Source organism: Chelon labrosus, assembly GCF_963514085.1.
Source record: "Chelon labrosus genome assembly, chromosome: 12".
NCBI classification, from domain to species: domain Eukaryota; kingdom Metazoa; phylum Chordata; class Actinopteri; order Mugiliformes; family Mugilidae; genus Chelon; species Chelon labrosus.
This window is the reverse complement of record NC_140345.1, coordinates 17629787-17656226: the sequence shown is the minus strand read 5'-3', so window position 1 is coordinate 17656226 and position 26440 is coordinate 17629787. Positions and strand designations below refer to the sequence as shown.

General features: G+C 43.0%; 1 protein-coding gene across 2 annotated transcripts in view; it reads right to left on the bottom strand.

Moving 5' to 3' along the window:
• Positions 1-98: 98 nt before the first annotated feature.
• grb10b (growth factor receptor-bound protein 10b) overlaps positions 99-26440 on the bottom strand; it is a 63099-nt gene continuing 36757 nt past the window's right edge. Inside the window, exons 6-17 of one of the 2 annotated variants that reach the window (XM_084556210.1) lie at positions 15001-15157; positions 10674-10789; positions 10152-10226; positions 8647-8784; positions 8244-8354; positions 7819-7917; positions 7502-7579; positions 7197-7313; positions 6414-6480; positions 6204-6291; positions 5963-6056; positions 99-5705 (exon numbers count right to left, since the gene is read on the bottom strand). In XM_084556210.1, the coding sequence (XP_084412336.1) occupies positions 5559-5705; positions 5963-6056; positions 6204-6291; positions 6414-6480; positions 7197-7313; positions 7502-7579; positions 7819-7917; positions 8244-8354; positions 8647-8784; positions 10152-10226; positions 10674-10789; positions 15001-15157 (1287 nt within the window). In that variant the 3' untranslated portion in view covers positions 99-5558. The remainder of the gene's footprint in view (positions 5706-5962; positions 6057-6203; positions 6292-6413; positions 6481-7196; positions 7314-7501; positions 7580-7818; positions 7918-8243; positions 8355-8646; positions 8785-10151; positions 10227-10673; positions 10790-15000; positions 15158-26440) is intronic. The other variant, XM_084556211.1, reaches the window with a different exon arrangement.

Here is a 26440-nt window from a genome sequence, read left to right as displayed (position 1 = left end):
TCCGTGGTCACCCTAGAAGTCTTCATCAGAGGTCTCCTTCAGCACCTTTCGCCCGTCAACGTCTTCTTCTTCTTCTTCTCCACCACCACCAGCGTCTAGACTCCGGGGGACTACCTGTTTTATGTTACTCTCGGCGCTCATCACTTCCCAGCGTAAAGTTAACCAGTCACTTACTCTAAAGAACCTGTTAAGAGTTTATAGAGGCTGCCACATCTAATTTTACTATAAGACTCCCTTGTCTGCAGTAGAAATACTGAAACATTATTATTATTATTTTCTGTGTCCACTGTAAATAGTCATATACTGATATAGTATGAGTGTACTCAAATAGTCATATTAGAGCTAAAACACTCGTGTTGTCAAGTTGACAGGACAGTATTGCCTAAATCATGATTCTAAACTCCTTTTCATGTAATTCTGTCACAAAAACCGAATTTTATATAGGCTACTTACCAATGCTGGTGTTTATTATAGTGCCCCCGCATTATGTCGATATTGTCGAAACCTGCTTTAAAACCAAAGTGTAGGAAAACACCATTGCTGCAGGCTGCAAAGCTTCAGACATGTTAATCTTTAATCTTTTTTTCTTTGCCAGCAGAGCAGCTTTAAGTTGTGAAACCTCGCTATTTTTGCATGACTGATAATCCAAACGGTGTGACACACAGTTGTTGGTGTTGAAGGTTGAGCTCTCACACTGTTAACGTGGACCCCCACTTTGACCAGATTTTCGCGTCACATAATGACTTATAAATACACATTTATTGTCTCTGCATGTGTTGTTACAAAATGATTACCTATGTTGATGAAATACAGATTGGCTTCACTTTCCGAATCCATTAACTTGTAGTAGAACAGCACCACCTAGTGGACAGCCTAAAGGTTACAGTTATTATCCGTACTTGGTCAGTGGTGGTTCAGATCCTGGACACAACTTTTAAACCATTACAACTAACGTGCATGCAGAATGGTTTGTAACATTTTATAAACCTATTACAGAAATCTGAAATTGCAGGGTCGGTTTATTTAGTTGCAGCAGATGTTTCCCTACATAAAGACAACCACAGTGTAGTTTTTTTTTATATCAACGTATTAATGTTTTATTCTAATTAAAATAAACAGAATATATCAGTCCCTTATTTGTACAAAAATACCTGAAAAGGTTACAATTAAGATTTATAAGCCATTCAACTATTTACAGATTGAAGCAAAGCACATTATGAACACAGGAGCTCTCTCTTGCACAGAGATAAGTTACTGTTTTTTTTGTTTTTTTTTTTGCATTCCCTGAAATACATAATAGTTTATATTTTTATATATAGATATATATATTTATATATATATATTTACTTTACTCATTTGTACAACCAGGATTTCTTGCATTGTGACAATGTTGTGAAAACGCACAAGAGTCAGAAGAGAAATCGATCAATCCGTCTTTGCAGGATCAGGGCCAATTCACTTTCGGGCTCATAAAGGCTACTGAAGTTGCAGCAGAAAAAAAAGACATTCCCAGCAGATTTAGCCAGATTACAGAGAGTGCAGCTTTCTGATTTCCAATTGCATTCATCAAGTACTGATTAAACTGTGTGTGTGAGTGAAAGCGATGGTGTCATTCTGGTCTGTGCACAGGGAGAGGGGTCATCAGAGGCACCGTCTGCGGCTCCAGTTTGCCTGGTAGATCTATTTGCCTCCGTCAGTGACTTTATTTACACATTTGATTGATGTGTCTGTACCCAATCAGAATTTCCTCTTTGTTCAGTTGTTCTTCCTCTTGTTTTTTAGGCCATTTTAAAATAAACACATCAAAAAAACAAAACAAAACAAAACATAAAAACTCTTTAAATAGTGAATGGATCTAATCGATTTTTTGCAAGTATATTTTTCTTTTTTCAAGTAATCACAACTAGCAGATGGTTGGTGCACATAATGGAGAAAAGTTAACAAGTCCCAGCTTAATGAAACTAAAGTATTCCTGTACATGGAGGTCATCATCATAATCATCACCATCATCCTGAACTTGAAGTCTCTTAGATGGACCAGTAGTTTTTAGCGTGCTCCAAGTCAGCCCTGAGCAACACGGTTACATTCATATCAGTAAGGTGTAAAAGTGTGGATATGCAAAAACACCTTATTTATTTCTCTGCTATCTGAATTGACCCCTTTTTGTTTTTCTTTTTGCATACAGAGTAAAAGTAAAATCCTGCAACGACTGATATGCAAACATAAACATAAAGCTACCTCTCACGTGACACGTTACCACGTTTCACATCAGGCAGAAAAAGTTCCACGGGGAGTTTGAGTGCAGAACAACATGTCAGTCGGCGACGCCTCAGCAGCTTAAGGTGATACCAGCGACAGAATCCCTACATGGTGAACTCCAGATCCACATTCGTGTGGTTGGTTAAACAGATTGGTTAAAGCCATGAAGACTACTTTAACAATGTTGATCTGAGTTCCTTGTTGCAGTTTTAGGGGTATAAATTAGTACAGAGGAATTGATGACAATGCTTTACTGAGTCTTTAGGGTAGGGTTGAACATCTAAATTTCTAGAAGTCTGTCTGCAAGGCAGGATGTTCAAGAAGTGAATTATGAGAATGGTGAGGTTTACTTAACCAAAGCATTATATTCTTTATATTCGCCACAAGATGGCGATGATGAGAAAATTAGAAGCTTTTCTGTTGTTTTTTTCTTTCTTTTGCCCCCCAAACAAATCTGGGAGAAATCAAGAGCTGTAATTAGAAGAGTTTTCCAAGAAATCAATTTAGCGACTAATGCTTTGGGTAACCCTGGTTCTTTTTTTTTTTGTTTGTTTGTTTTCAGTTCCACAACATTATTATCCTCTACCGGAATGACAACGTTAACAATATGGATGCCAGTGTGCTTTAAACATCACTTCATAACAAGTGTTGGTGATGACAAAATTATTTTTGAATAATCAAAAGAAAACAAAACAAAAAAAAAACAAAAAAACAAAAAAAAAAACATCAATAGCGGCTATCTCATTACAATGATTATAATAATAATCACACCGGTCAAATCATTTCATGGTAATGACAAAAGAAAACTGTACAGAACAGCGCAGAGAAAAAAAAAATTATAAAAAAAAAATCTAAAATTTTCAAGTAATCAGTCACATCCAGATAAATAAATACATTTAGCTGCAACAATTAAAAAAAAAAAAAAAAAAAAAACCAAAAAGAAAAAAGAGTCATTGCATTGTTTTTTTTTTTCTTGTTTTTTTTTTTTTTTGATAAATAATAGTGACCATGCACAGTGTCAATAGTAGTGCTGCTATTCTGCATCTCAAGATAATTAATGAACCATTGAGACAACCTCCTGGCAAATAAAAATGGCTGTTGATGGCGGGTGGCCTAAACAACGCTGCTACCACCGAACCTTGGGCTAACACATGTTGAGAAATTTCAGATGTACAAATGTAAAGACACCAACAAAAACTGCCGCGTGCGGGAGACATTTCACCAAGGGAGAAACTATAGGCTTTCAGCATCCTGAAGACTTTTTAGATTTGTTTAGAGATTCCACCCTGCCAGACGAGTAAAAACAGCATCAATTTAACAAGAAAACTGACCTATCTAAAGACACAGCGCTGACGCCTTCCTCTCGCTACGGTTAATTACAGGAGCTCCGTTGTAGATGTGCCCAAACGCTACGGTATATCCAGTTTTTTTCTTCGCTGGCACTAACAAAACAATTGGTTTGTGCTCAAACGGTGCTGTCTGGGGCAAAAAGCAGTGTAACACGTATGCCCTGCGTTCTCAGCCTGATGATCTCGTTATCGTCCCTTGAAGACAAATCATGTGCGAGTCAGTAAACCCAAATGAAAGGACACTGGGAAAAATTATCCAAATGTGCCTGTCAAAGTGTGATTTCCAGTTTTTTGCCGCCCATTTTCATTCAATCCAGCAGCAGGCTAGTGAAAACGGGACTTTGTGAGGATGAAAAGACGGAGATCCATGCGTCATTAGTTTAGAAGAGCATCACAAACTTCTTTCCTCACGTATTTTATCCATACCGTACCGGCAGCTAGCTTTAAATGGTGACAATGCTTTACTGTAAAATGGATCCTGTTTTTCTTTTCTAACAAGTACTTCCAGGCAGAAAAAGGCCACATTATATGGAATGTAATGCACAGTGAGTCTAGGACACTAAACCACACATGTATGTCTGACGGCATCTCACCAACTTCCAACAGGTAGGAGGTGTATGTAAAAAAAATAATAATAATAAATACCATCAAAACCAGGGACTGATGTTCCCCACTGGCTCTGCTGCATCTCTGGGCTGGATGTCTTTGACAAAGTGTAATATAGATTTTGTTTTCGCTTGTTTTGACAGTTATTTGGATAAAACTCTAGAAGGAAATGCTAGTGGTTATCCTTCCCTGTGCTGTGAGGAGGAGAATCAGACAAAAAACAAAAAAGAAAAAGGTACTCATGGTACACATTATGCATTAGACTGCAATTAAATAAAATGGATAATCCCACTGCATATGTCTGCAAATTCCTCCTCCGTACCCGAATTAAATTTCAACATTACAGTCAACAAAACTGGTTGGAATTGTTCTTTTTTTTTTTTGTCCTTGTTTCTTTACCCTGAATGACACCGTGCTTCGATTAATGCAATTTCGCTTTCGTGGTAGTCGCCTGGGAAATACTTGGGAATAACGAGTAGCTTATATGAACGACGGCGAGCTGCAAATGTCCAGGGAGCAGACTTATTAAAGAGAATATTGCCAACAATACATGACTGCAACTGATGCATCGTTAAGAAGGAAACCCTGTGAGATCAGAGACAAATTGCAGATGTGGTCGATGCAGGTGATTATCTTGTTTTGTACTGTCCACAAAATACTTTGTTTCAACCGCTCCTTTCCTGTGTCTCCCTCAGTCTCATCCGGGTTGAATTTGGACATGTCCATGCACGTCTATGACACTAGAGGGCAGTGGCGGTGCGCCAGTGGAGAGGACGTGCACCGTGAAAGGCCACACCCACATCAATGAGTACAAAACTAAGAGACGGGAGACTCTCTATCCACGGTGTATTCTTTGAGGACGTGTGATAAAAAGTTTGAACGAGACTAGTGTTCGTTTTCAGAAAGCGGAGTGGTCCAAACGAAAGGTTGAACTGTCCTGCTGATTGTCCAGTTGAAGGGAAATACAGTCATATCCTTGAGCTGTGTGATGCGACCTTTAGCGGGTCCGTGCCTATTTATTGGGAGCAACACTGTGGAAGATTCTGCAACAGATGGCAGTGTTCATTTCCTCGATCTTCTCTTCTCTCGGAACCTCGAGAGCAAGTTGCGTGTCCGACTCCTCAGAGCTCCGCGCAGATCGAGAGAAATCCAACGGGTCAGCAGTCTCCAGCGGACTCCCGGCGATGCAAAACAACGAGCAACGTCAGTCAACTCACCAGCTTCCTACAGAGACGCGAACAAAAAGAACCGACCGACGGAAAGATTCTCTCTGTTTGGTTTGCTTTAGGCAGAGTCAGGTCAAGTGTTGGGGGTCACGGGGAGGGGTGAGATGAGCAGAAGGTGTCATAAGGCCACGACGGTGCAGGGGTGTTTGAGTCTACAAGGCAGCACTCCTCTGTTGAGTTGGTAGAACTCCACCAGCTGGATCAGGTCGGTGAATTTGGTGGCGCCGTCGTCAAGGCTGAAGAAGACTTGGCCATCCTCTTCACACTGGAGGTATCGGAAGAGAACGCAGGCGCCCCACACGGACAGAGACAAGAGTTAAAAAGGTGTTTGCCTCAGTGGTTTACCTTCTCGGATTGACATAACTCATTTTCTACAGATTTCTTAACACATGAAACAACAAATATGCAAGACACCAGCAACACTAGGGTTAAGGGTCTAGCAGATGCTCTATGATCTCTAAAAGGTGAGCCTATTGCCACAGTACAGATTAGATAATCATGGGAAATAGCAGAAAGGCTTACCGGTAGTATCTGGAAATGTTTGATTTTCTGGTGATGGCACAGTGTGAGCACAAACGCCTTGGGGTTACTCTGGCTGACTCTCAGTAGAAACAACCTGAACAAAAAAAAAAAAAGAACAACTGTGAGAAAGTCCCTGAAAAATACTGATTTTTATAGCTACTAATAAAAAATAAATAAATAAACAAACAAAAAAAAAAACTATTGTGTGAAAACTACATGTATAAAAATCCAGCTCACTCACCCGTCTACCTGTCCCTGCTGGTGGATAATGCGATGGGACTCTTCTCTGGTCATCCTGCCGTGGAACCACAGCTGAGCTATGTGGATGACTGCGGAAGAAAAATTAAAAACGCACATATATTAAAACGCACGTGTTCATTTTGTAATAAAATGTGCAAAGGAAAGTTGAAAAAAAATTTAAAAAAATAAATAATAGTGCCGTCGCTTTTACCTGAGCTTAGTGAGGAGTGGTGTAGTGGACTGTGGGAACCTAGTATGTTCATTCGTTGACTCCTCTTCTGAGAGAGATGCCACACAGAGACAACACAATGGGGATTAGTTAATGATCTCGTCACAACGGCAGCTCGGAAAAAGACACTTCTGGGATAGTTGGCGGTGGAAAAAGCAGTCGGACCATCGGCACAAAAACGCTTCCAGTCATACATTTACTTTAGCGAAAGTCTGTAAGTCTTATCAGAAAGCTGTATTAAGAGGATAAAAGTAAAAATATTTTTTTTACACATCAAAAGGGGCATTGTCTAGTTTTATAAGTTATATTGAATTTACATGAACGTAGCATTTAAATACTGCAGCTGACTGAGCTGCTTTAACTCATTTTTTTTAATTTACAGCATATTACTGTATTTGACATGATTTATTATATTACTGTGGTTGTTTTAAGTCCTTATCTGCTGTAAAATAACTACAGAGGTCGAATAAGTGGAACACAATATTCTGTTGAAGTCGTTTTGTTGAATTACAATAAAATCAGAGTAGAGAGTAGCATAAAATCATAACGCTCCACTACAAGTAAAGTATTAGAGTAAATTTAAACTTAAATAAGAGTAAAGTTGACATTTCTTTCCTCTAGATCAGTAAGCAAGTGGATTTAATTATCCTTCACTTTAGGTAGTCCAAATCCATTATAGACCATTTCTTTTCTTTTTTTTGTTGCTCTGTGTGAACGCTGTAGCAAGATACATAAAGGGTCAGAAAAACTGAGGTTGTGCCTCACCCTCCACGCGTGTCCCTCCTCCATGGCGGCGCTCTGAGCTTCTACGGGGTTGTCGATCACCCTGCCTATCCTCCCTGAGAAATCCATTGCCACGAGGGAGTTCTCCGACACGCTCCGCTAGGGGGAGATCAAAGGCGCATGACAGTGTGAAGTGCAGAAATAGCGCTAGTCACGGTGCTTTGTCAGCTGTACCTGCAGTACATTCTATGGCCATAATCAGTAATGCGTCAAAGATCCGAGCAGAGGTGTTAGGCCGAAACAGGATCCTAATTTAATTAGAATATGAGGAGGAGAAGAAAACTTACCACGGGAGCTGAGAAGTGTGAAAGTAAGGTTTTTCTTTGCTGAGGAATCTTATAGTTCTGGTACAATATAATCCCATACTGTAAAAAAAGAAAAGAAAACATCAGTGAATAAATAACATACAACTCTTAATCAGTATATTATGAACAGTTAAAGGTTTGCTGGTGCAAATTTGTTTTTAATTCAAATTCCCTACACAGTCCTAGATCACATTCCACTGCAAGAAATCTCCATTCTTGCCCAAGTTTGGTAGCTATGCACAGATGAAGATAACTTATCAAATATGTTGCTGTTTATATTTTTGAGACCGCTGCGTTACCTTAAAGAGTCGGAAGGCAGTCATCCAACAGGTTCTGCTCTGTTCGTCCTCAGCGCACAGCATCCTCAGCTCCTTCATCTCCCCTCTGCCTTTATTGGGCTGCCAATCAATAGAACGAGAGCGCAGATGACACTTATTACACAATACTGCTTTGTTCTCATCATCACTCCCATTATTACTCCCAGCGTCACTGAGGAAATTAACGATAAAAATAAAGGGATAAACCGTTTCATAACTTTGAGAAATACAGCAATAAACCAGAACCTGACTGGTTTATTCATCAGCATGCAGGCATGCAGACACGCAGACGTCTTTCTAACCTCAACAGAAAGCCGCGCAGGATATGAATCACTGCTCGTAATGTTTCGTCATTTCAGTATTTCGTAATGAGATTACGTTTTCATCTCGGGTCATCCGAGACTCACCTTGATGCAGAACTCGTACTCCGTGGGCGCACCGTGCTGCTTTTTGCCCGTAGTGACAGTAAAGATGCTGCTGTCCTCTATGTCTGCTAGTAACTGTAGATGTCTGGGCTCCTGGAGACAGAAATAATTAATAAGTCAGGACATCACACACAGATAGAGAGATAGAGAGATAGCGAGAGAGAGAGAGAGAGAGAGAGAGAGAGAGAGAGAGAGAGAGAGAGAGAGAGAGAGAGAGAGAGAGAGAGAGAGAGAGAGAGAGAGAGAGAGAGAGAGAGAGACGGCCCGGGGGGTACACCGACTGCACAGAGGCCGCCTTCAAAAACCGGCTAATTCTTTGAAGGTAATTACACTCAATCTGGAATATATTGTGCCTTTGAGATGAAAAGATCAGAGTTGCTGTTACCTTTGAGGTTCCTTTTGTGGAGCAGTAGAGTCCCGAGCGCCGCAGGAACATGTAAACTTTCTTCCATGACTTCCTACCTACGTCCTTCATATACAGATGCCCCTGGATTTCTGGACAGCTACTGGTCGCTAGGAAGTTCTGAAAGAGGGAACAGGAAACATTTGAAGGCATTTGTCACTGCAATGTCCTTTCTCTGATGAGTCACAACTGTTTTGGAGGCACAAGGGAGACCTACACAATATTAGGAAGGTGGTCATAATGTTGTGCCTGATCGGTGTATGTGTATTAGTATTTTGAGCGAGGCCTTTAGCTTCTCATGACATTTTATTGAACACAAAAAGAAAAACCTACATAAACATGTCATGTCATGCAATGTGCCAGCCATTTTGCTACTAGAAACCCTTAAAACCAGAGTTTCCATGTTTTACATCACACCATGAAGTGGCAGGTTAAGTTATCAAAGCCGATTCGGAATCTGTGGCTTGTGGCTGAAAGACAAACTGTTCCAGAGGACTGTTCGATATTTGAAGCACATGTTCCCCAGTGTTTTGGAAACATCTCACAATGCATGAAGATTTTCCAACATTTGCAGAGGCCCGGCGTTCACAATTCAAAACGCTCTCTTTCCAAGGGGCTGCACCCCTCACTGCCCCGCTTTGACATGTGCCTCTTGCATGTTGGCGAATATTGCAAACACCTGGATGAGCTCGGCCCAGAAAAGGGCCTCGGTCTGGAGGACAGCGCTCTAATTGAGTGCAACGATCTTGCGTTTAGAAGAAGTCAAACACTGGGAATTCCTGACACGACTCCAGCTCACCCCATTCATTTATTGACTTGTCTATGTGGAGCATAACCGAGCGCACCGTCCATATGATCCGCACGGGAGTTAAAAGCTTTCTGTGGGTAGAGAGGATAAAGGGATGGATTGGGGTTCTGTCTCTGACAGCTCCATTACATGATAAAGGAGAGAGCCAGACTGCATGTAAAGCCTTCAAACATTAAAACGCTAAAGCTTGAGCTTCTAAGTAGAGAGGATCTTTTGTTTTGCCTCCTCCCATAGGGGGAAGGTGAGCCTTTCGTGAAGAAGAGTCCATGGCGTGTGAGGTGCACAACATGTGACCCACATGTGTGAGTTTGTGCAGTGCGAGTTTGTGCAGTGCAAACACACAGTGGATAGGTAAGGAACTGTATGTTCTATTTCTGGTTGCCTAATTCCACCCCTCACAAGTGCCGGGCCTGCGGTGTGTGCACCGAGACAGTCATGTGTCAACAGGGGATCAACAGTAGTTATTACTGCAGGCTCTGACGAGACACGCTGTCTAAGGTCAGAGGTGATGTGTGTCAGCTTGATTGTACAGTATGCAGCAGGTGCTGACTCGGAGGTAAACTAAACTGAGTGCGTGTCAGGGAGAGGAGAGAGAATGAAAGACAGAAACAGAGCGATATGTGTGTGTGTGTGTGTGTGCGTGTGTGTGTGCGTGTGTGTGTGCGCGTGCTGGACGTACCTGAAGGAGCTGAGATGGTGGAATCGTATGATTGGTTTCCTGGCACCACGCAACCATGTGCTCCGGGAAAAATGTCTGGTGGACGAAGAAGGTTGAGACAGGCAGAGAATGTCAGCGACTGCGACAATAATTACAGGGCAGGAATTTGTGACAGAAAGAGACACGTCACGCAAATTTCATTAGGTACAGTCAGCTGTCATTATATTTCCGAAGACACATTGTCACAAGGAACGTGACAATGTCGTGTCTGGTCCCGCCTCATAAGGATATACACTATTACACTATCAGAAAAATTCTTCAGCGAGGTATCCTTTCAGCAGCTGCAGTTTAACAACATTACAAAATATCTGAAAAAAAATAAAATACTTACAGAGCACACCATAAAAAAGTCACTGACTCTGCTGTGCTGTTGCCCCAGGTCTGTTTTTTTTTTTTTTTTTTTTTTTTACAGGCATATAACATATATCAACAAGAGGACGTCGGGAGTGACAGGTTAAGAAATGTGCAAGAAAAAACAATTACCAGGGGGTTTCTGAAGAATTCATATTTGGCATAGTTCTTCCTGAAGAGGAATCTTCCGTCGCTGTTCATGGAGGCCTGGACCTGAACCACCAGCTCGTGATCTTCTAGACAGCGCTCTGAGAGGAGACAGAAAGAGAGGCGAATGAGAACAATGGAGGAGCTCGGTATTTATCGCGATTAGCGTGTTTGGCCAGTAAATCCCAACGGATGTTACGTAAAAGGTTGCACGCATCAAAACGGAAACTTTCTAAATTTGGATATCTTCTAAATCAGAAACAGAAAGTATGGAAGAACGGAATAATGAAACCAAAAGAAAAAGTAAAATGACCCTGTCAGTTACTTGGCTTGAATTTGAGCCAAGTTTTACTTTCTTAAAACTAACGAATGCATCCACTATCACCACTATAAATATGGGCATTTCAAGAGCCTGTTGCAGTACACCTCACCTATTAAATTTATTTTAACCTTTTCATATCCAGTTACACACATTCGCATTGTGCAACTATGCCATAACGTAGATTTAAAGGACGTATCATGAGCAGTGTGACCGCACACAACTAATGAATTGATTGAATAACATTGTTAAGTTATCCTGGGTTTTCACTGGACATGCTCGGCGGCCTAAAATGATCTGGAGTTGCAGGCTGGGCTTGTGCTCTACTAACCAGCTGTGACTGATAAAGAGACCAAGGACTTTCAGTGTGAGTCAAAAAAAAAAAAAAAAAAAAAAGAATAAGAAGCTGTGGTTCAACTAAAAAAGTGTCCTTGTATGAATGTGGTCAGAGGTCCCGGTGATTTATATTCCCTGACTCTGACGTTGAGACCGGACATGAGTCAGTCAGCTCAAACAGCCTCACAAGTTCTGTCATGCCCTTAAAAAAAGACATCCTTTCTTCCTCAGTACATTTAATTAAATTCTGTGACGTGCTTAAGTTGCGCAACACCAGTGGTCGGCCTTGGTTTTGGTGCAAAAAGCCCTGTCTCCCGTTATTATCTCACTTCGCGCGCCCCCTCCTCTGTTACGATCTCCTCACGCCCGTCACGACTCATCCTGAGCTTTCCGCCTCATCCCGTCTCCTGTCCGGTGAGTCACCCGTGTTCGTGACCGTGACTCACCCTGGCAGCTCTACCTTACTGTTCCGTGGCCGTTGACCCTTTGCGGGCTGACGAGCAGGGGTCAGCGTCGCTTATCTCAAAGGGCCGCTTCATCCCATTCAGCGGGAGCACCAAGAGTGGGTAGCGGCGTGCGGGAATAGGCCTCTCTGTTCAAACGCCGTATTGTTCAGGACTCACTGAAACTTCTATTCTCGTCTGCCGCCCGACCCCATGTGCATGCATTAAGGATCGCGGCGCTGACACTCAAGCTGGAATCTCACAGTCTGCGCTATTTTCGCACGCTAGGTTTGTTAAAACGTTATGTTTCAAGTGATTAGTTAAAGACTATGCTTTTTAATTTACGTCATATATACTCAGTTAAATATATATTACTCTTTAAACAATGAAAACGCATTTATTCAAACTGCATCAACACATTTCTGGTATTCTGGTGGGTACAATAGAAAAGCTATAGAAAATCAAAACTTAATGGAAAAGTAATTTAAACACTATTCTAATTACAGCTTGTGTCTGATCTCTGTGCACTAAAGCACATCATGAGATAAAGAGCAAACCTGCAAGTAAGCCAAATGAATGGTAAAAATTTCTACTATAGATCTAGTGCAATACTACATACTGCACGTTACACATATGCACTGCAGACAGTACGCAGAGGGATAATAAATACCCAAAGTATTCCCACAATTATGGCAGCGACTGAAAAATCTTTTCAATAACTTTGTCATCGTTACAAATCCACACGTGCACACTTCTACAAACACGCACTTAGTCAGATACTTAATCATCCCGTCACGGAAAATGCTTCACTCACATCTCATGTGCTGAAACCTCTCAACGCTGCATGCATACATACAGTTACTCCAGATCCGAAAAAGAATACAGTTGCAGTGCAGGAGCGCCAGAAAAAGAAGAAGGGCTATAATAGAATAGAGTTACAGAGCTCCGAGCCAAAAGTGATGTCATTCACAACAAGGCGGCCTAACTGTATTTGGCAGCACCGTGTTGGCAGCAGCGACGAGAAATGTAAGCACATCACGATGGATGGTGAAATATTAGGTTAGGGCTTTGGGACCTGTACTTTGAATAATGCAATATACTTTGTAAAAGTTTCCTCACCTGACAACAGATCAGCTGGCACAAAAAGATCCCCAACACATATATATATATATATATATATATATATATATATATATATATATATATATGTACATAACAAAATGCACTCACTGACACACGATGTCAGTCCAAACAGCAGAACTGAAATGTTTTCACATATGCTTTTCACTACGTCCCGTTCTGCAGCGCTTTTTCATCAGCAGACACACGGCTCTATATAAAATTACACCCCCGTCTCTCCCACGTCTGTTTAACCGTACAGACATGAGCAGAAAGCACAGGCTCAACTTGTCTTCCATAAGTGTTTTATAATCGCCCTCTCCTCAGGGGGAGGTTGGGTTTTTTTAACGTTCAGCTGGCCAAAACTTTCCTAAGCTACTGTTACACGCTGCCAAGTCTAACACAAAATCACCCTGACAGAAATGCACGGTTCTCGCCCTTCTTAATGCGGCTACGAGGCTACAATGCCCCGATTAGCCGCTGGAGTTGGACGCATTGTTTTCCTCATGTCACTCCGGTGCTACATTCGTAGTATCGTTCAATGGGAGTAAGTGCCAAGCCTAGTGAGCTTCGCTGCTTCACCTTCCCCCCACTTTCTCAAACAACGTTTACCCCTAAATCTATGAAGAAATACATCCATAACTACTATCGACTAGTTCATTAAAATGCTCTTAATAACATTTGCTACATCATACTTGGTGATGAACATAGAAAATGTCATCGTTTTGACCTTTTTAAACTGCATTAGCCGGGGGGCCCTGTCCGCAGGGAGTGCTTCTATTTTCAGGAGAGCGGCGCTAGTGGTATCTCCACTGCTGAACTAAAAAAAAAAAAAAAATCATAAATAATAATAAAATCCAACCTGAAAGAACGGCTTTTAATCTCTTCACCAATCATCGCAACCCCTGACGTGTCATTTACAGCGCCGCATCTGTAATGTCACGCCACACAGAGAGGAGAAAGTTTAAAAAAAAAAAAAGAAAGGTTCATCGGTTGCACGTCTTTATCTCCTAATCCATAACCATCAATTATCACCTCCTCTTCTCTTCTCTTCTCTTCTCTTAGCATCCACTGTGAGAAAAAAAAAAAAAATGTCTCACCACTCCTCCTAGATAACAATATTTCTCAACATGTAGCTAATAATACCAGTAACAATGAGCTTTGAACTATCCTGTATTCTCTGTCCAATTTTTTATTTATTGTTTTGTTAAATATGGAGTCTCAAAAATACCTGATTTGAAACGGTGACCTCAAACCCAAAACAAATTATCAGGGTGTCAAATGCAACACTCTCAGCTGCTTTCACCGTCAATCCGTAATCTTTGCTCTCCTCAACCAACAACACCGCATGTAGACTGATGTAGACTGTGAAACGTTTTATGTATTATTTTGAGCTCATTCTTCTTCAGGCGTTCGTATGCACGCCTAAGCTGCGATACGCACGAGCTCCATACAACAGAACAATAACTGATCTAATCTCAACACACCTTAGTTTGTAAGCACAAGCTTTTATGATGTCAGGATTATTCATCACCTTCCCACCCCCCGGTCTCCCATTCAAGCAGCCACTGTTATGTCTCTTACACAAATTATGCACAAGTAACTCCTTTCTTTCGTTTGTCTCTTCGTGATTCAATCCTCTTTCTATTGTCTCTTCACCATCGAGTCTTCTTTCATTTGTCTCCTCACTATTGAATCAGAAAATAATCGACCTGTCAGCACAAAAGTAGCCCTGCGCTACAGAAACCCTTCACACAGCCGCTGTGTTGTACTTGATTAGATCACTGGACTTTATGGTTCTCTGCGCGCATATGCTGCATAGTATGTGCATGCACTCATGCTTGAATGCGTGCCTGCGTGAGAATATGCGCCTCAACTGTCTGCACAAGTACGCAGGCATGCATGCATGCATGCATACATGCGGATGCACCTGTGTAAGTCAGTGATTGTGTTGCATGTCTCAGCCCACCCAAACATCCATGAAGTTTCCGTGTGGGCAAATGAGAGTGTGTGAGTGTCCATTCATGTGTGCGTTCATGGGTGCTTTTGTGTGTATGTGAACAGCTTTTCAGGCCCGCGGGGCTCTGACCCTTACCTAGCCCTAGTAGCGGGTGGTGCTCAACAAGTGCCCAACTGTTGTCATCCACACAATGGCTTTTATAAACCAGGAGCTGGCACAAGTCCCTGGCTGTCATGTCAGCTGGGATCTCCACAACTTTCCCCATGCCGTCTTCGCTGAAGATCTTCACGATCTGCGAGGAGAAAAATAGAGGATTCGGTTAGAATACGGAGAGGTGATGTGACGCCGGTTTGATAAACTAAAGAATAGATTTGCATAGATTAATAGGCCTCCAAAATAAGACGGCAGTTTAAATGCGAGTTTAAACTTTTTTCATGGTGACTCAGGTACACAGAATACTAAGTTTGTCATTTATCATTTTCTGATAATTTAGCCTAATAGGCGGGTGAAGCCGGCAATTGTCTTCAAACACTGGCATACTATTTGTCCTATAGCGTCCCATGCACTAGACCATACAAAGGCATGTAATTACAGCAAACAATAGAAAAAGACAGACAGTCAAGACCATGTAGCAATTGTGGTGTTATATAGAAGCAAATACACTGTAGTGTACAACAAGCGTCTGCTCTTGGGAACACAAAGGCCAAATGAGTACATACAGCGTTGTAGCTTAAAGGGAAGCAAGAATCGGGTTACCAATTATAGCTTATCAAGAAAACGTCTGTATCCAGAAATAACACAGGCATGAAGTACGCTGTCATGGCCCATCTCACGAACTCATAGTCCTCTTTCATAACTTGAACTTGAACCAGTTGTTAAATAGTTAATAATCTTCGCCCCAGTTTAAGAATTACACTTGTTTCCGTGTTGTTTCAATTGATAATCCAACAAATACCACACTGATCACTACTGTCCAATCAGGTACTGAACGGTCGGAAGCAGCCATGCACATCTCAACACCCAGTGTACCCATATACTGGAGGTACGCTGTAGATAATCCTTTGTTTGACCACATAATTCATGAACTGCAACTGCCGTCGCTATTGTGGTAAATCGACCTAAATCTGCTTCCGCTAAGTGTCCACAGGTTGTTTGTCAAAAGGATGCATTAACATTCACAGGACACATACAGTATCTAATGGCCCGCAGAGAAAAATGGAGCAGGCTACTAAACCTGCAGAGGAATCCAGTCTTGACAGCCTACACAGGAATCCAGCCTACTAAGCCTTTACATGTAAAGTATGCGTGTACTTCCCACGTAATATACCATGACAAAGAAATTCTGTTCTCTCCCGGACCCGGCTCGTAGCATCCCAGTTTGCACGAACTCGGCCCGAGGCGGTCTGCCTATCCAAAATGTTCAATAGGACAAGCGAGGGAGCCTCTATCCCTCCAAGCTGCTGACGTACTGGACTGTTTCCTTTACTAATGTGTGCTCACATCTTGAAAAAGACAAGCAGTCTTTTGCCTTTAAGGTATTTACACATTCCTGTTCACTGTTTTGGGTTAGAAAATGTAAAAAGAGAGAGAGAGAGAGACACACCGGAAGAAGAAGAAGAAGAAGAAGAAGACACACAAGGAGAGATAAGAGACAGAGAGAAAGCGGTCTTACCTCCACGGCCCGCAATAGGCAGCAGTCCGGGGAACACGAAGGCATTTTTTTTGTTGTTTTTTTTGGAGCGAGCTCCCCAAACACTCACATACGCACACTCGCTCACACACAGCCTCTAAGACAGAAAACCTTCTTCTTGTCCTGACTCCTCCAGAAAAAAAGATAGAGATACAAATTTGAACGCCGACAGCTGACAGTTGCAGTTGTGCTACCTGTCAGATAGCTAGTCCTTCAGTCTGTCTCTAGGCCGCCGGCTCTGTCAAAATAAAAAAGGAAAAAGAAGGAGGGAAAAAAAAAAAAAGAAAAAGAACTGTCTGTGTGACAGATGTGTGTGCAGCACACAGGACAGAGACGCAGAAACTGTCAGCGATCGGATGGCAGCAGGTATAGTACAGCGCTCCCAGTGCCGGTTGAGTCTGACAACTATCGTTCTTCCTCTCCCTCTCTTTCTCTTTCTCTCTCTCCTTCTCCCTCTCTCCCCCTCACAAAGGGTTACAGCCTCAGCCACGGGCTCCGAGGCACACTGAATCAAACCACACGCTCACCGACCAATCATAAAGCTGCAGCGAGCTGATGTAATCATTCCCACACAGACCCAGGCGCACACACAGACACACACACACACATGCTCCCAGAGAGAGGCGCACACACTCCGGCAGACACACAGACGCACAGTCATGCACAGACACAACTTTTTTTCAGACCTCTTGAAGCTTCAGTTTCTTTTCAGGGCTCGACGCGAGAGGGTTCATATGAGAAGGGTGTGGGGCAGCGAGGAGGAACAGGGAGAGGAGGGACACGCAGGAGAAGGAAAGTTTGTCCTCGCTGCTGCTCTCGCCTCCAAACTTAGTCAGAAGCCAGGAGTTTGTTGGCTTGTGTATGTTTTCTCCTCTCTGCCTCTCCTTCCCCTTGCCCTCTCTCCCAGCATCCCTCCTTCCCTCCCTTCCTGTGGCTTAACTTTGAACTCCCCAGTCGGATCTCTGTGCCTCTTACAGCAGCAGCAGGACTCATTACAGAGCAAATGAAATGAAACAAACCTGGAGCAGCACTTGAGCACTTCAACCTACGACTCCTCCCCTGGTGGCTAGCTTCGTGCCAACATTCTTTCTCTCTAATGAACAAAAAAAAAAAAAAAACGGCATAGACTTTTGCACATATTCACAAGCACGACCCCCCACCCCCCACCCCTCTGTTTAACTCTGATATTTAATACTGCGTTAGACAGACAAAAGCTTTGACACGCCCCGTCTGGGAGAGGCAGCTTTACGTTGTCCTTGAAGTGTCTCTTTTTTTTTTTAAATAATTTATTTCGATTATTCAAGGAAGGGGAGGGAGTGTGCGCTCGTACACGGGCGGGTGAGGTGTAATCCAGGAATGAGGTAAGTTCCACGGAAGAAAGGAGGAAATAGTGGTAACAGAAAGTGGTAGCAGTCAAAGTGGCACAACTTAATTTACTACAAGGGAAAACTTTGGGGAAGGGAGGGGAGGGGAGGGGAGGGGGGAAAATATGGAGGGGGGGTTGCAGGGGAAGTCTGGGGGCTGGGAGGGAGAAAGAGAGGGAGTGAAGTGAGGGAGTGTATGATTGCACATGCACAAAGGCACGTATGTGGGTGTGTGTGTGGGAGAATCAGGACAGACGGATGTGAGAAGTGGGAAGAAAAGAGTGGAAAGCAGGGGGAAGTAAAACAGAGAGAGAGAGAGAGCGAGAGAGAGAGAGCGAGAGAGAGAGAGCGAGAGAGAGAGAGCGAGAGAGAGCGAGAGAGAGAGAGAGAGGCAGTCTGGTGACACACTGCAGAAGAATGTGTAGTATGAATGCTTTCTACTGTTGACTGTATATCTAGCCTGCACAGCTGTGACTCCCACCCGCCCACCCCCCTCATTGCCGCTGCACTCCCACGCGCGCACACAGGCCCGAGTCACACTCACATGTCCACATCGCAGTTCAGAGAGGAAAGCCCCGCGAAGGCTGCACGGTGCATGGTGCAACAGGGAGACATGAGGGGAAAGGCGTAAAGGGAAGCAAGAACCAGGAAATACCGAGCGTTCAGGTTTGCCGTGGAAAGGTTCAACGGGTTCAGCGCCCTATTCAACGCGATAACTGCAGGATTATTGTAATGCAGTCAGGATTTTGTTCGGCCACAACCAGGAGTGAAGTGTTGACAGTCAAATCCAAAGTCAAGCGCCAAGCCCTTTTGTTTGTTCTGCTCTGTGGGATAGCAGGAACCCTTAGCTGCAATGTGCACCTCCAATAAACCTTACCGGAAAGTGACAAAGAAAAAATCAAGAAGATGTTTTATAGTAATATAAAATAAACCTGGATGGAAACACCATCAAACAAACCTCCTGTTTGATACAAAGCATTAAGTCCTATGTAATTATATTGTTTGGTCCAGTTATAGTTTTCAGTCAGATCAAGAATCGATGTCACGTGGAGTTTTCATGTGAGACATTGAGGGTTATGTGCATCATTTGTAGCAAGGCAGGAGTCAATGGGTGACAAATGCTGAAACCATCCAGTCAGACCTAATGCCAGAAAAGCCTGTTCAAACTTTTACACCACGGCGGTGTGTGTTATACGAAGCAAGAGATAAAACTAACACTCGGAGGCCCGGCTGGCGGTGAGTGGGATCGGGACAAACGGTAGCCATCTAAAAGTAATAATCTACAGCATCTACAGCAACAGCATGAATAATCAGAAATGCATCTCTTTGTCACATTGTAAAAAACCACAGTCTACGCCGGGCTGCGTCTGATGATTCAAACAATCAGATGATGCTGGTCAGCTGATAGAGTGCAGGAGCCCAGATCTCCACATGAACCAAGATCACGCTCCATTTTGTTTGCTGTCGATCAAATCAGATGACCACCGATTTGGACAGGAGCTGATGCCTCAAAGATTCTCTCAAAGAAAGAAAGAAAGAAAGACAGAGGGGGAGAAAGAGAGAGAAATGGAGGAGCAGAGCCTCTCAACCTCTCTGATGACTCAGGTCTGATAACTGCCCCATGATGTAATCCCTCTGGGAGAGACTGAAAGCCTCAGGCAACGCACACACTCCATCAGACACGCAGGCACCTAGATGAGCTCACTTACACATGTGCACATCCTAAGACACACAGTCCCGCATTACTTGCGGCACATACGGTGTACATTTTTTAATATATTATCATTTGTGCACACAGAGAGCCTCCCACAGGCGCACACACAAAGATACGGCCAGACAGAAACTAGATGAGCACAATTAGACAAAGAGAAACTGAAGTATGTACACAAGCGTGTGTGTGCACGCCCAGGAGCTAACACGCAAACACACATCAATGTCTCGGAGAATTGGCCGCCGCTCTAAAAATAGTTCCACTGGTGTTGCGTACTCATTACAAGCCATTACATCAGATAGGAGTTACTAAAAGACTATTACCCATTAGGCATGCAAGCCCGCACACATATTAGAATCCATTACATGGGCCGCAGTGGGATGCACCTGATAATAATAAAAAAAAAAAAAAAAAAAAAAGGAAAGCATGCAGCCTGGATAACAGCTGTATACGTGACATGAATCAGTGTCTGCTGGACGGCAGAAAAAGAGCATCAGGAAAATCTCCAAACCACAGTTACAGACAGTCTACCGGGTCGACCAGCTCCCATGTCTGCTCTTCCTGGAATATTGAAAGCAAGAGGGGAATTCTTTTAGTTTCACCTCTTCAGGGACTTTTTGTGCTCCGAGTTAAGCCTCCGGGCTTTGTGCAATTATGGCTTACTCTAACCTTAACCACAGCCCTTAAATGAACCTTAGCCATCTACTGTACAACAACGTCCGATTGGCTGAGCTTGTATACACAATATCTGGGTTAAAAAAATAAAATAAAAATAAAAAGAACTCGCTGTAATCTCATGATCCAGTCCATGTGATTAATTATTATGGGGGTTAGTAATGGAATAGTGGTGTTTGACTAAAGTAGGTTTGATTTAATTATTGAAATTTAATGATCCTGAGTAGGCTGTATGGTAATATGTATTTTAACATTTAAAAGCATGCATGAAACGTTAGATTGCCCATTGCTGAAGTAAGAAATTACTCAAGAGTTTGATCTGCAATGGAAAAGATGAATAACATTTTTAGATCAGCTCCAGCTGTCTAGTTTCATATAACTTTATTTTTTACTTTTTCCCCCCCAAACCAATGCAGTATTTACCAAACTTTTTCACACAACTATTTACTCATCATCTACAGCTTTATAGAGGTCAGCAACACTGTCAACACACAGCCATATCTGCTGTCTCAGTTTCACAAAAGCCCTGTATTTTTCCAGTAAGGCTGTGGCCACTGATAGGCTGAATTGGCCGACCCACCCAAGCACCATATTCCCACTAACAAGTACCCTTTATAAAGTCCCTCTGACTGTAATACGGAGCTGTGTGTGGTCTGAGCTGACCCGAGAAACTAACATCCGGATGATGAGATGGAGACACAAAAACCTGAATGAGCCTCGGACAATTGGCCGTCCCAGCTCAGCGCCTGTAGTCAGCAGGAGTGGGAGGCACTAGCCAAGAAAACTCTGCTGACTCATGAGGAAGGGGACAGTGAACTGCCCCTTGTCATCCAATTACCGCACCAAATTAAGACCCAAGATACAGAGGTCTGGTTGGCCTCGGCGAGGCAAAGGCAGGCAGGGGAAGGGGGCAGAAAGAAGCCAAAAAGAGAGATGGAGGGACGATAGATCGGGAAAATGTATAGAGAGAAACAAAGGAAGAAAAGTCTCCCAGCGCACAACTGACAATACAAAGTCATGTACAGTGGCAGGCTGCCATCTGTGCAGCCGTGCATCAGACCATACACAGTATATTGAGCCGTTAGTTAGCCCACAGAGGCTGCTCTGTCCGTAAACAATGGAGTCTTAACACCCACTCATACTCACAAACTCGAAAGTTGGAAGATTTTGGAAATGCGTAGAGTCAAATTTAATTAGCAATGCAGCTCATTTAGTGCAAACTGAAGTCACGCATTTGGACAGTCCACAAATAATATTAATATTATAATGATATTAAGCATTTGAATACAATAAGAGACCTGGTGAACATATCTATGGTGTACTGTAACAAACAGAATTAGATATATTTCAAAATAGCCTCAGGAAATGAACAGTAGCCTGTAATCCTTGTAACCGATTCAAGGTGTGTTTAAATTAGAATGACATGCTCCAGCCATTTGGTTGAAAGGTACAACATGTTCAGAAACTTGGCCTGCATTTGCACATGCAAAGTGTATGGCAACACACACTTTCCAAAGGCCATCTCGGCGGTGTCGCAAGAACAGTCTCTCCTCTATTTACTGTCACTACCCGCTGGGAAGCTCCCTGCACAGAGGCCAAATATTTTGCCAATAGAAGTGAAAGTGGGAGCGGATGCTTAATTGTGCACCGAGGATGAGTGCCAGCAAACCCCAGGCAACAAATGTACTTTCAGTGCACTGCGGATTTGGAGCCATTGTCCAATTACAGCAGCAAATTGTAATTGGGTGAAACAACGCTTGACATCCCTGGTACGATTTTGGCAATAAACTGGAAATGGTTCACTTGCTGTAAAGGCAAGCGGCGTCTGTACTGACCTGTGGCCTCGGTTTCACCTAACAACTGAGTGAGATTTTATTTCTCATATTGACATTTACTACATTTGATAAACCTTTCAAAATGCTGTTGATACATGCAACAAAGAAACAAGCTCCGATTAAAATGATGAATCATAGCATAAGTACCAAAAGTAAAAGGAAGACACAGAAAGAAAACTTGGAAGAGGTGCCTTTGTTGTATCACAGGCAAGAACAAACAGTCATCTCCTATTCATAGGAACCTCAGTATGTGTCTCCGTTCTGGATAAATTGTCCTCAATTAATGGAGAGTTTTCTCTGGAGATGTCCAGATCACAGAGTCTTCTGTCCGTCACTCTCTCTTTCCTTCTCTCTCTTTGCTGACACTTTGCCAGCTCTCTGGCTCAGACTGCTGCAGTTCTTTGAAGGGATCCTTTAGTCTCTTTAGAAACAAAAAATTTGTTTCATTTAAATCTTTTACCTGTTCGCTGACCAATTAAGTGGTTGTTACATTTCACGACAGTTCAGATCAGTAAGAGGAGAGCACGTCGGCAAATTAAAGACTCTCCGTCCTTTCCCCTTTTGTCTTGTGACACTACTTTTTAGCCTGAGCTCTCCTTGATCTGACATCCAGTGGCAGCAGATATGATCATTTCTGTGGTAATCTGATTAATTCGTTACATAAAAGAATGAATGGCTCTATGTAATAAATTACTGCTAGGGGCACCCTCCTAGCAGTAATTTAGGGTGCTCCTGGCAGTAATTTATTACATAGAGCCATTCATTCTTTCGTGTAACGAATTAATCAGATTACCACATAAATGATCATATCTCCTGCAACTGGATGTCAGATCAAGGAGAGCTCAGGCTAAAAAGCCCCCCCTCCGCTTATTCCTGGTTGTTCCCTCCTTTTCTGCCTTTTCACGGCCGAAATCTGAGCTGTCCTACTTTCCGCAGACAGAGACATAGAGAGGGAGAGAGAGAGAGAGAGAGAGAGAGAGAAACAGGGGAAAGCAAAGAGAGGAGAAAACGCAGTCTCCATGACCTACATGAGTCCAACAACTCTGTACAGCTTGGGCCAGATGAAATAGCTACAGGCAGCAACACTTAGTTCTGTTTGTGCACAGGCAACCCTACACACGTACGCGTACGCACTTCTGGGTGTGCGGCAACTTGTGCTGCCTGTGTTATACGAAAATCCCTGCGCTAGGTGTCATGTTACATTTTATCATCATACAGTAATGAGTAAAACTGTATTTTTGCACGCTCGATGCTCAGTCGAATACACACAAAAAAATAAAGGCACCGGAGAAGAGAGCAAATGGTATCAGGGATCCCCATTAGCTGCCGGAGAAAAGGGACCTTGCCCTTTTAGCTGGCAGAAATTTGGGGCTTCTAATCTTACACCGCCTCCCTTCTGGGAAGCGGAGTGAAGGATGGACAGTTAAAGGCGCATTATCCACCAGCGTCTGGGTGGTCCAGTCATAACGCCATGAAAAGACATTTATTTAGTTGCATTTATTCAGGATGGAACTAAGGAACTGAATTAATATGAACTATTATTTAGTATGTAAGGCTTGTGGTTTCCTACCATTTACAAAATGCATATTAAAGTATACAAACAGAGAAGTCCTCACTAAACTATCATTGATTAATCGATACGGCTTAATGCCAGGATGAAAGGGATTTAGATTAATTTACTTGACAGTCTGTCTGTATTGATTGCTAAGCAGTATTTATTCTCACTCATGGCACTATTTGCTTCTACGTACTTCAAAAATAAAGTCGAAAATGATGTTGGCGCATGAGTCAAACACGCTGGGTAAGATGAGAGGTGTTGGATTTGCTTCAGTCACAATGTGCACGGTGCAGAAACTCCGCCACCTGAAATTGGTCTAACATGTCATGCTCGTGGCCTTTAGATACATTTGCACGGTCCTCTTCAGGCACAAATGTTTGACAGCTTAAATAATGTTTTGGCATTTATTTATTTTTTTGTTAAAGCGAAAGTCTCGTCTGGATCCAGCTGGGTGTCCGCGGCGACAATCCCACTCAAAATCATAAGCCATGTGATTCCTTCACCGCAGAGGGCCATGGAACCGACTCGCTCTCTCGATATTCTGTGTTTTAGTCAGCGTACTGTAGAGCACCCGAAGAAAGAAAGACTTATGACTTTTAAACCACTGTTATGGGAATACAGCCAAAGTTACAACTGCCAAGTTACCGCTGACATTACGCAGGTCATGAGGCGTTCGTTTAAATGCATAATCACTAAAGCTGAAATTTACACCATACTGTTCCTAAGCTAAGGGTTATTATTCTTATGTGGTGTTTAATGCTCAATTTAAGGCAGCGGATCTTAGCTGCAGACGGCGTAAGCTCGGTTTACACTGTTGCTGTTGTGTCGTCGAAAGCATTTATACCCGTGCGCCGACGTGTCTGTGTTGCTCTGTAATTACGCCACTCGGCTTCACGCGATGGCGAGTGCAACTGAGCGGCTCAAGTTTGAGTTAAAGTTAATAAAACGGTTAGTTTCGCTGAAATCACCGCAGCACAGAACATAGAGAAGACGTCTGAGTAGACCGTTTGTAAGCGGCTGAACGTAGGAGAACTGAGTCACGTGAAGAAGAAAATGCATTTTAGACCAATCACAGCCGCTATGGTCTAGGTTACCGTGATGGGTGGTTACATTTCTGGGGAGGTGCACGTCAACTTAAAGCCAAAGTGTCAAAGTGACGTGGGACTATAAATTACCTTTAGTGTGTTAGGAGAACTTTTGTACTGAATCTGTGTGAACTAATTTATCAAGTAACATATTCATTCCACAACCAACATTTTGCGTCACATCACTTAGACTAAGAATAAGCAAAGTTCTTCTTAAGAAGTCTTCATTTTGGTGGCACTATTTTATTTCTATTTATGACATGTCAAGCTCAGGGTCCATTTCCTAAGCAATTTCTTTGATAACAATCAAATGTACATACTAAATTTTACAGAACCCAACAGCGGTCCTCGCACAAGCTACGATGTGTTGACTTTGTCCAGAGCCAATTTTGAAGTCTTATTTATTTGAACTAAGCCGTTGCTTGGACTAATCAGCCCATCCCGCCGTATTATTAAACAGGCCATGTGTATGCGTGTGTGTGCCTGCTTCGCGCCTGTGTGTGTGCGTCTCTGTGGCAGTGTGGCAGTAACAGGTCTAGCTAGCAGGTCGAGGCATGTTTCCATTTAGCAGCGAGGGATAAATATGGCGCTGACACATGAGATGTTCCAGACTCCACCGCAAACCTGCCTGGCTCTCCTCCAGGTCGCATTTGTTCGACGGCAGCCAAACAATTTGTATTTCACAGCACTGAATGCTGCAAATCCACTCAGTCACCTGATGCATTGTGTATACGTTGGTTTGTGTGTGTGCTTGAGAGAGAGAAGGAGAGCAGGGATATGTATGCTGACAAAGGGTTACTGTACTGCCTGTATGCTCTCTTTACCTCAGCCACAAAGAGCATCAGTTAACGTGCAAGTGTGGCTGTGTGTGTGTGTGTGTGTGTGTGTGTGAGAGACAGATAGAGATAGAGATAGAGACAGAGTGTGTATGTGTGTATGTGTGTGCCTTGGGCTAAGAGACTAGATGTAACGTTAGGATTAATGAGGCCAACGGGCAGCCATGCATCAAATATACACACATGGATGCACACACGCACAAGCTCAATAAGAAATCCAGTTGATGTGCATAATTTACATTCACATCAGTTGCAAATAATCACAAAGACATAAACAATCCAAGCGACATAAACAGTGCAAATCTCACAAATCATAAAAACGTGACGGGACGTTGATTACACAGCACAACAAGTGCCTGTATGTTCCTCTGTTTAAAAGCAGCCGAGCACCGCGTCACCTTTGATCGCCGCACAGCGCGAACTGCAGAACACACCGGTTGGACAATGAGACGGACTGAGAGCTCGCCCCGCACATGTAAATTCCCTGCTTGTAAAAAGACAAACATACGCAGACACAAATACACTTTGAGTGCACAAAACAGAGCCTCCTCAAAAGCACACCCTCCCCTTTTAAATACACAAACACGGCTCCTGCGCACGGCCACAGACGTTCCCACAAATTGAGGCCAACGGTTTGGGCATCGACAGCATTCCTTTCTGCTTTTACAGTGGAAAAATCTGCCCTTTGACCCGGAGCATTTCCAGCATTCAAGAAGGCAGCAGCCAGGGAATGCCATGTTTCACTGCTAAGAGTGTGAGCAGAGGGAGATGGATTGATGCCCATTATTTATATATCAGGTGTTTCTAGTTAAACGCCTCTG